The sequence below is a fragment of the Chaetomium fimeti genome (assembly GCF_033439085.1).
Source record: "Chaetomium fimeti strain CBS 168.71 chromosome Unknown B0H64scaffold_1, whole genome shotgun sequence".
Classification (NCBI taxonomy): domain Eukaryota; kingdom Fungi; phylum Ascomycota; class Sordariomycetes; order Sordariales; family Chaetomiaceae; genus Chaetomium; species Chaetomium fimeti.
In genome coordinates, this window is record NW_026944329.1 from 3578188 (window position 1) to 3588300 (window position 10113).

General features: G+C 58.4%; 1 protein-coding gene across 1 annotated transcript; it reads right to left on the reverse strand.

Annotated features, from left to right (window-relative positions):
• Positions 1 to 1067: 1067 nt before the first annotated feature.
• On the reverse strand, positions 1068 to 7285 carry B0H64DRAFT_27284 (uncharacterized protein). Its single transcript, XM_062800010.1, has 4 exons — positions 6093 to 7285; positions 5465 to 5948; positions 3384 to 5262; positions 1068 to 3328 (listed from the first exon to the last, which is right to left on the reverse strand). Exons 1-4 carry the CDS (start codon positions 6991 to 6993, stop codon positions 1196 to 1198), a joined length of 5397 nt encoding a protein of 1798 aa, XP_062664455.1. The 5' UTR covers positions 6994 to 7285; the 3' UTR covers positions 1068 to 1195.
• Positions 7286 to 10113: the final 2828 nt, after the last annotated feature.

The window sequence follows — 10113 nt, forward strand, 5'->3', positions numbered from 1 at the left end:
TCACACTTTTTGGCGGAGGCGAATCTGGCGCCGGGCAAGGCTGCATACCTTACCTAGCCTGACGGCCCATAACGACAGTTACAAGGGAACAATGGAACCAACCGACTCGACCTCCCCATTTCTTTGTTCTGCTGTTTGCCCGCCCGAGTGAGGACCGCCTTCAGTCGGCATGAATCCTATTTTGAGTGAGTTTCCCTGGTCACTCATAGATATCGCAGTTTTTTTTTTCTCATGTTCTTGCCATCTTCTTTTTTACAGTTTCGTCCCGTCCCATCTTCTTTTGCCCCCGTTGGTTTAGTATTGACTCGTACATATTATCCGTTCGTGAGGGAGGGGGGCAGGGGACCACAAGCCCAAGGCTGGCTGCATCTGACGTGTCCCGCCACATCTTCATGTGTTGGCCACAGGGGGGATCAAGGAAATGTCAGGTTCATGTGAAACATCCCCGTTAAGCAGGTACCATTCTGCCTCATGCTTTAACCCAATGTGGCTGGTCACCAGTCGCCTCATCGCCTGCCGTGGTACGTATGTACATACATAGTACTGCGTACAGCAGTCTCGTTCTTCAATAGGTAGCAACCTCGCATGCCCATGGTACTCAACACTTCACGTTTAGGCCATCTATTATTACCGTAGCCTAGCAAGCGACCCAAAAACCACCACCACTCGCATATCACCACCAAACCAACCCAACCACAGCCATCCATGCCACTCGCGAGACTAAATATGCAACCAGTCGCCTTAGAACCACCCCTTTGAGTCAAGAATTGACAAAGGACTCACACGCCCCACCCCCCCTCGCCTCCCTTCAGCACTAATCTGACTTTCGCCTTCCCCCCCCCCCCCCATCGGAATAGAAAGCAGTAACCGCAGCAATAGGAGAAAATATAAGCAATAAGATAAACAAAAACCAAGTCTACACGCTTTTACCATGCCCATGCCCCGCCCCACCACTTTTCACCCAGCGGCAACCAAGGAGAAATAAAACAGGTAGTAGCAAAAAAAGAGAATACAATTACTGTACAATGACCACCACGTATTACTCTCCCTCGAACTTAAACGAGGAGTCTGAATTCGGCGGCCAAGTTTGGAGCCCTGTGAGGTAAAATACCTTTTCCATTAATTACCCCTATCACATCGTGGCACCCTGCAATACCCCGTAGCGGCCAACTGCCAACTACGCACGCACTCGGCCCTATGAGAGTAGATTCCTCAACGACGGGCTGGCACTCGCACCACTGGGAGGCCTATTCTCCCTGTGCTGGTGCTGATGCTGGTGTTGGTGCTGGTGTTGCTGATGTTGGTGCTGCGGCTGGTGCTGCTGAGAAACCGCATGTTGCGGCGGGTGTTGTGGCAGCCCCTGTTCACGGTGCCCCATTGTTACCTGGGGAGGACCGTCCCTCATCGGAGGAGGACCATCTCTCATAGGCGGAGGGCCGTCTCTCATCTGCGGAGGACCATCTCTCATAGGCGGCGGACCGTCTCTCATCTGTGGATGGCCGTCTCTCCCCGGCGGAGGGCCTGGCGGAGGGGGGCTCCCGTGGTGATGTTGGGGTGGTGGGCCGTGAGGGTGAGGATGGCTCTGGTTCCACTGTCTGAGGTAATTTGGCGCGGGCGGGGCCGGACCCTCCGGACCGCTGGGGTGTGCCATGCCAACGGGCGGCATCGGGTTCATGGGCGGCATGTGATGCGGTCGGTGGTCGGGTGGGGGGTGGCCGTGGTGCGGATGGTATGAACCTGGGGGACCGTTGGGCGGTGGAGGAGGCGGGCCACCGCTAACCCGCCGCGGGGACGGGGGGTGCTGGATGCCATTCACGAAAGCGGGCTGCACCATGTGGCCACTGGGCGGTGATTGTGCCGGGGCGTGGGGGATACTGATCGGCGGCGGTCGGAGGTGATTGGGCGGCGCTAGGGGAGTGATAGAGGAAGGCGGAGGGGACGGGCCACCGTTGACATCGCGGGACGGGTGTAGCGGAGGCGGGCCATGTCCTGTTGACGGCCGGTGCCAGTCGTAGGGGCGAGGGGAAGCGTAAGCCTGAGGAGGTTGGATTGGCGGTGCCCGCGGCGCGATTGTTGGGGGGAGCGGCGGCGGCGCCACGGATTGGGCCTGTCCCGGCGGGGGGCCAACCGGGAGAGAGATAGCACCTGGTGCCGGAGCCTGAAGAAGGGAGGTTTGTGTGGTGTGCGATGAAGGACCCGCCGGCGGAGGCCACCCGTACGGCGCTCTGTTTATGGGCCTCGCTTCTTCAGTCCTCGGGGGTAGTATCGCTGCGGCTGCCTGCGAAGCTTGCCGCACCGGCTCCGGCGGAGGTGTCGGTTCCCTAGCAGGTTGCGAGTGGGCGACGGGTTGCCGGCCCGCCTTCTTGCACTTGTGGCATTGAAAGCTTCGCTGCTCGACAAACTTCTGGGCTTCGGACCCGATGTTGCCGTAGTATCCATTTGTAAGCTCCCGTTCCTGCGCCTGATCGATGGGATGCCACTTGGGGCTCACGTCAACACCGCAGGTCAGGCAGATCTTGCCGCCAGGCTGGAGGCCGCTCGGCGCGTCTTCGCGGTCGCCGTTGACCAAGGCGACGAGCGATGCCCGCCTATTCTGGTGCCCCGTGACTGGCGTAGGCAAAGTCGACATTTTGGAGGCAACGGTGATCTGGTTCGCCTTTCTCGCACAGCCTGTCAGGGTCAAATCTGCTTGCTTGCAGTTTTGCACATAGAGTTGCAGGGCATTCGTCCCGGTCTCTGCCACAGCTTCGTGCATTAGATGGACCGTTGTCTTGGTCGGCAAATGGTCCTTGCACCAAACACCAGCCGACATCGCGCCGCTAACCCCGTTCATGGTAACGAACCGGGAAGGATCCCGTCGGGACCCCTTAACGGGTGTGACTTCGAAGCCAAGGGTGTAGCCGGCCTGGTGAGCGCATTCGACGTGGACTGGGGTATGGCAGTGGTGACACTGCACACACGCGCCATCGGTCTTCCTGCAGACCTTGCACACTTCTGCGTACTTGTCGCGCGGGATCAAGGGGATGCCCTCGCTAGGACTGAGGGCTTTAGCGTTGCCAAACTTGACCTCGTGCGTAAACACAGCACATGTAACGTGTACCCAGTTGTTGTCGGCCGTCCGTTTGAGCGGCTCCCGAGGATTGACCGGGCGGTTCATCTCTTCCTGCTTCTTGCGGTAGTAGTCGGCGGCCCGCTGGGCGTTCTCCCGTTCCATCCGCTCGCGCTCCCGTTCCTTCTCCGTCTTCTTCTTGTGAGAATTGGAGACCTTAGGGTGCTCGACAAAGTCGTGCGTCGTATGCTCAACCGGGCAGAGAACACACTTGTAGTGCTAGTTTCGGGGTCAGCATGGATAGCTTTGATAGTTTGTCAGAGATGACACTTACGATCGACAGCTGAGGATTCTTGTCATTCAGACACATGTCGCAGGTCCACTTGCTCGAAGCGCGGTTATCGACGACACCATAGCAGTTGCGGTGCACCGTCAGACGGCACTCCTTGCACGACAAATGCTGGTCACCCAGCGGCGCCATCTCCCTGCAGATGGCACAGGGCAAGGTTTTCGGCTTCGGGATCTCGGGGACGGGCGGCGGCGCCGGAGTTTGTGCGTGCTTTTCCGCCGTCTTCTCCTTCTTTTTGGAAATCGGGCCACCAGATGCGCTGCCTGACTCGGACGGGGTTTTCTCCATATCCTTATCAAGCAAGTTGCTCTTCAGCTTCTTGCGTGGTGGTTCTGCAGCAGCTGCCTGGCCGTTGAGAGATGCCACCGGATTGTCTGTCTCGTCATCTTCGGGTGTCGGGAGCCGGGTGCTCACCATCTCGTCGACGGCGAGCAGCTCCCGATGCAGATCCTCGTCGACCCTGCGCCTCCATCCGCGACCACCCGTCTGAGCGACCTTCTTCGCCAGCTCGTCAATATCCTCCCACTGAATGGCGTACCGCCGCCACAACTCGGCACAGCGTCTGCAGAGCGCTTGGATATACTGCTCCTTCTTATCCTTGTTAGAGTTCTTGCCCCCGTTCTCAGTCACGGAGGTCACGGCCGCAGCCGGAGCTCTTCGCCACTTGCGGGACCGCTTAGTGCCACAGAACTTGCACAGGAAGGCCTTCTTCTTCTCCCTAGCCCTGTCTGCGTCAAATGCGGAGTCGTCGTGGACGTCGGCAACATCGTCAGCCAGCTTGTTCGCAGCAGCCTCGGCCTTCTTGGCGTCCTTCTTGCCTTTTCGGCCGGAGAAGTTGCCCCAGATCTGCTTTCCGCGGTCTGTTTTCTTCCAGGTGTAGTAGTAGCGGGTTATGGTCGCAGGCTTCAGGGTCTTGACATGCTTTTTGACGCTATGCAGTTCGGACCCAAACTTGGCTACGGCCTCCTCAAACTTCTTCTGCTCCGCGGGGGTCAGCTCGGGCTCCCCAAAGTCGGCCTTGGGAACCTTGGGGAGCTCCGAGAGGGCCTTTGCTGGGTCAAAGTCGTTGCGGAAGAGGACGTCCCTGGCAACATCCTGGAGGTTAGTGGAGTGTGGTGGCAGACCAAGCGAGACGGCCATCGACCTGGCCGTGCTCATGTAGTCGTCGAGAGCCTCACTGGGCATGGACACGCCGCAATCTTCGGGCGGCTTGTAGAGGAGGGTCGAGGTATCGTCGCCGCCCCGCTCGACATATCCGGGGGGCTCGTCCTGGACCCACTTAGGTCGCTGCTCCTTCTGAATGCGCTCGGCTTCGAGGGCAGCCTGCTGGTCTTTGGTGAGTTTGTTGTTATTTTTGCCGGACCTCTTAAACTCGAGCGGCTTGACGTATTCCACCGGGCGCCCGAACCAGGGGGTCACGATGGCCTGGTGGCGGAGACCCAGCCGGGTGCTCGCGCGGGGGAAAATACGGTCGTCGAGGTCCAGCGCATCCTCGACCTTGCAGTGCATCCCGAAATACCGATACGGCCACAGGCTGGCATGGTAAATCTGCTCGGCTGTCGGGGCTGGATGTGGGTTCTCGTCGGCCGGGCTTGTGCGACTCGTGCGGCCCGTATCGACGCCATCGACGCCGCCCATCTCCTCATCCTCGTCATCGACCCCCTCGTCGTCCTCACCACCATCGTGGTGACGATGGGGGTCCGTGACATTGGGCGTGTGGCGAGCCTCGAGCTTCCGCTCTTGGGCGCGGCTGCAGGCGGCGCACGACCAGGCAAAACCACGACTCGGCTTCTTGAGCAGGGGTGGTTTAACGCAATTCATATGATAGGTGTGTTGACAGACGGCACAGTCCACCGAATCATTGCTGTTTAAGGGGGGGGGATGATGTGTCAGCATTCGGGTCCACCTTTTACACTCCACTCTCCACTCTTTGCACACCCTCCTCCCACTCATTGGGTCCCACACGCCACCCCGCCAAATCACAGGGCCCGGTCGGGTTTTTGGTTGGCTGGGGCCGCCCACTTGGGTTGGACCTCTCTGGTTTGATGAAATGCTTGTTCACTTACTTCGCGCAAAATGTGGTGCATCGCTTGCACGTTTTGACCGCGCTGGTCAGCTCCTTCCCCCGGCCCTGCTCGGTCAGGACATACTTCCACCGCTCGTCGAGCACCTTCTTGACGTGCGCCGGCACGTTGATGACCTGCCGCGTCGGGATCACCTCGTAGTTCTTTTGGATGTACCGGTCATACAGCCGATCGTACCAGAAGCAATCGGGCGTCCGCTTGTAGGCCGCCATGTCGGTGATCTCGGTCTTGTGCCGGATCTGACACTTGCCGCGCAGCGACGTCAGAGGGCTGATGTCTGAGTGCATCGTGGCGTAGACGAGACGGGTGTCTTGCACCTTGCGCCCAATGTCCTTGGGCCGGTAGTACCAATTGATGCGCAGCGCGTCGATTGGCAATGTCGCGTCGTTTTTGGCGTGCAAAAACTCCATGATGCGCCCCAGGTAGTAGGGTTCCCCGGGCGGCTCACAGACCAGGTACACATGATCTGCATCGCCCGCGTCAGAACTCTCGATCAAAAATAAAATGAGAAGAGCGAAATATGTCATGGGCGTGTGTGTGTGTGTGTGTGTGTGTGTGTGTGTGTGTGTGTGTGTGTGTGTGTGTGTGTGGGCGGGGGCGGGAAACTTACCATTCACCTCGAGTACCGTGCCGTCGTCTGCGACCATTTTCCCATCCTTGGGGCGGGACTTGGAAGTCTCGAAAGTGACCAGGTTCGTCTCGCCATAGCCCGTACTGCTTGGCGTGGCATTCCCGCTGCCTTGTCCGCTGGTTCCGAGGCGCTTCTGCAGCCCCGACGAGGAGAGAGCGCCATTCGACCCTGACGGCGTTTGGCTGCCGCTGGTCGTTGCAGCTGTGTCGGCGACCTTGCGCTTCTTGCCCTTTGAAGCGCCATTTGCTGTGCCGGTACCAGTGCCGTTAGTGATGGAAGACGATGATGATGCCGCAGTCGACGGCTGCTGTTGACTTTGTTGCTGCTGCTGCGGCTGCTGCTGCTGCTGTTGTTGTTGTGGTTGCTGTTGGTCTTTGGCGCCGTTGTGCTGCTTGCCGTCCTCCGGAAGCGGTTTTCTTGAAGATCCATTGCCGGAGCGCGGGGCAGCCGGCGCCGAATTGGTTGGCGTTGGTGTTGACGATGCGCCTTGTTGCTTGGTGGCTAATTTTTTGGCGTCGTCATCTTTGCGCTGCGGATATGCGTCGAACATCTCCAGATCAAGGTCCTTGTCCTCGGCATAGTTTGGGCGTGCGGCGCCGGTGCGGTTCCGCGATCGCGTGCCGTAAGGAGACGGCTGGGAGCCGGCCGCCGGAGGCTTCTCCATGGCCTGTGGCGGTGGTTGCGGCGACTCAGAATTGGAGGTTGAGGGTGGTGACGGGTCGGACATGCGTGGCAGGATGGATGAAGAAGGGATGGCACCCGAACTACTAGACTGCCTGGTCGAGTTTGGTGACCCTGCGCCGTCCTTGGCGGAAGAGGTGCGACTGCCCGAATTTGCCTGGTCCTCGGGCTGGGTCGCGGACGGGGATTTCTGAGCCATGGTGGGCTAAGAAAAAGTGCTGGCTACCGGAAGATGACGAAGCCCGCGCCCAGTCAGTGAGAGATGACGGCGAGGGCGCAGCCTCGGTCCTTGTTGACGATAGGAAAGGGTGGGAAAATGGCAAGGGCGCCAAATCGCATGGAGGCACAATGGAAGGAATAGAAGGGGATGGATGTGACGCGAGTGGGCCAGTGATGATGGTCCATAAGACGAAACGGTAGCGGGTCCGATGCCCCGTGCAAAAGGAAGCGCCCTCAGCAAGACGTCGCGTGTTGTGTTTTCGGCGAAGGAGTAAAGGAAGCTGGATCGTGGGGGGGGGTTGGTGAAAACCTGGGACCCTGGGGGATCAAATAGGTTCGGGGGGAGCGGGTAACGCGGGTGGGGTGAGAGATGGTGATGGCGGGCGGTCGGCAGGATATAAAACGTGGGATGGCGAGAGAGTGAGAGAGGGAGGCGAAGCGTCGGGCCAAAGGGGACGGGCGCGCTAGGTGAGAGGAAGGGTGAGAGAAATCGCGTAGCTCGGGTATCCAGACCAAAAGTTGGGACGGTCGAGGGCAAACACCAGCCAGCCGTGCCGGAATTGCTCACGGGAAGTGAGATTTCCTAAAGTGAGGAAGAAAAGGGAAGGGAGAGACTAGCAGCAGAGATATGTGGGCAGAAAAGGTAAAGTAAGAATGGGGACGAGCGAAGAAACGTCGAATGGCAAGGAGAGCAAGCCAAGGCCAGGTCCAGCATGAGGGTACATCTCGCGGTACATTGTCTAAGGTACTCCTTGTGCCCTGGGCTGCTTCTGGGCGAGGCGGCGCCCATTGCGAATTGCGGACGTGTGCCCGGGGTCACCCCCATGCTTCCATTTCCATCGAGCCTGCCGGGCCTGCTTTCGACGCACAGCACGCTCCGGGCAAGTGGGCCGCCGCTTGCACTGTGGAGCCAAGAGGGGACTGTGTCGATATCGCGGGTTGCAGGGATTTGCATTCCCGCATCGCCCAGATTTCAACGTCGGAGAACCACCCCAACAAGCGCCAGGTCGGTAAGGTACCTCTGCGCGACTTGGACTCCGAATAACATCCAGCCTCATCCATACCCCATTTCGTCACGTCGGTCGAGAACATTCTTCCTAAGCCACAGAACAACTGCTATCCGCCCGCGGCTCCGCTCAAGCGTCACGCGTGTGGGATGAATTGCTCGATGGAGAGGTATGGAGCTTTCCGTGCAGGACAGCTCTCGGGAAGGCGGGTGTGGGGAAAAAGTACATACGTCCACCATGCAGATGTGGAGAGAAACGTGCAGCCGAACCCAAGCCAAAAGGCCTTCTCGCACTCGCCGGAGGCGTCAAAATGAGTGCTCAGTCCGGGTTGCTTTCGCCGCCGTTGAGCGCACAGCTTTGCTGAGCGAGGATCCGTTCACCACCTCAGCGGCCACATCATCCGTGCCCATTTGTCTGTTCGTCAGCGGCTGACGACGTCGAAAAAAAGCGAACGGCTGGGATTTCGGGCCTCTCGACTTCGTACACTAGGTCAAGGGAGGCTCGGAAAATGGAAGATAGATGGGTACATGGTACCTCGGGCCTTCCGAGTTTCAACAGTTATTCTAGCATCCTACCTATTTTACAGCCGCTCTTTTTTCCCCTTCTTTTCTTTTCTTTTCATCGAGCTATTCTTCCTGAAGCTTGACCCCGTCCTGTCAGGGGGAACCATGAATACATTGCTAACATGCAGAATGCCCAGATCGGAGATTGGAGAAGGTGCCGCCCGTGTTCTGCACGCACGACATGCTTCGGCTGGCCAACATTAACAGAACGGCAAAAACTTGAGCCCCTCCCGTTCCTACCCGGTCGAGCTCAAAAAATCAGAACGACCGAGACCTACGAAGCATCTTCAATATATTTTTCGTAACAGCCAAAAAAAAAACTGCGCAGTACAGGAATGCTAGGTTATCCAGCGCCCCATGCTAGCTAGTGTGCTGCGAGGCCAGGGATCGACCCCGACGTCCCGTCTCGCACGCATCCTCGATCCGCCTGCCCCGGCAGAGAAAGCATTCCATTCTCCCCACCAACACATAGCAACATGTTGGCTCCACGTTTTGCGGTGAGATGTCTTTTCTTTGTCCAGCGGTCAATGGCCTCGCGGGCGGAGACAGTCAGGAGTCGGGTTTCCCGTCAACGGTTCGCCTTTGAACATCCCATGTCGCTGGCGCACTGTGCTCCCCCAGGACCGCGCTATGGGATGGGATGAATGATAAAGCTGCCCTGCACCGAAAGGAAAGCTTGGTTTCCGACCCAGACCTGGCGGTTGCCGAGTTTGCATCGTGGCACCGCTGTGCCCCTTACATTCTCCACAGCGCCCCAACCGACATCTACACTCACTGTGTCGAGTCGAGGCGACGTTGGTGATGGCCCTGGCAAATGCGTCCGTACCTGTATTTCTCTGCAGCTTCACCGGTTTAAAATGCGTCGATGGCTTGCTTCTCTCTTGCGTGCCGCAATGATTGGCACCCCTGTGATCGGCAATGATGTTGAGGGCGGCTGGGTTGGGATGCCGCCGAAGGCTTGGCACAACCCACCGCTGCCAGGTCTGCGACTCCCGAGGAGTGTTCTCCGGTGGCCGCGCGAAAGGATGAGCAGTTATCTTCACGACCGATTCGGGATGGCATCAATTATCAGTCCAACGTGCCATCAAGATAGGAATAACACTACTATGTAGTTGCTACTATGCACAACATTTGGCCGCCAAACCCCCCGGCGAGACGCCTCCCTGGTGCCTGGAAGATTCTCTGGAAGATTATCTGGATAGCTCCCCCCGACGACTCGGCGAGGCGCCAGGCCCCCCCGGGCAGGGTGGGAACACGGGATTCTGAGAGTCTGAGCAAGGCGACATTTGCTTCCCGGGGTTTTTGACTCCGCGTGACAGGAGCAGCTCCACAAAACACGGTGTAATTTTGTCGTGGCCGTTGTGCAGGTATTTGACGGCGAAGCAGAATGGTGCGGTTTCTGTCGTGAGACTGCCTCGGACTAATCAATAGTCATTTTGCTGGGTCGACCAAAGACCATTTCATGACGCATCTCGATGTCGAGCATGATGTGGCTTGGCGCAGCTGGGGTATAACTTGTGTCTGTTCGTG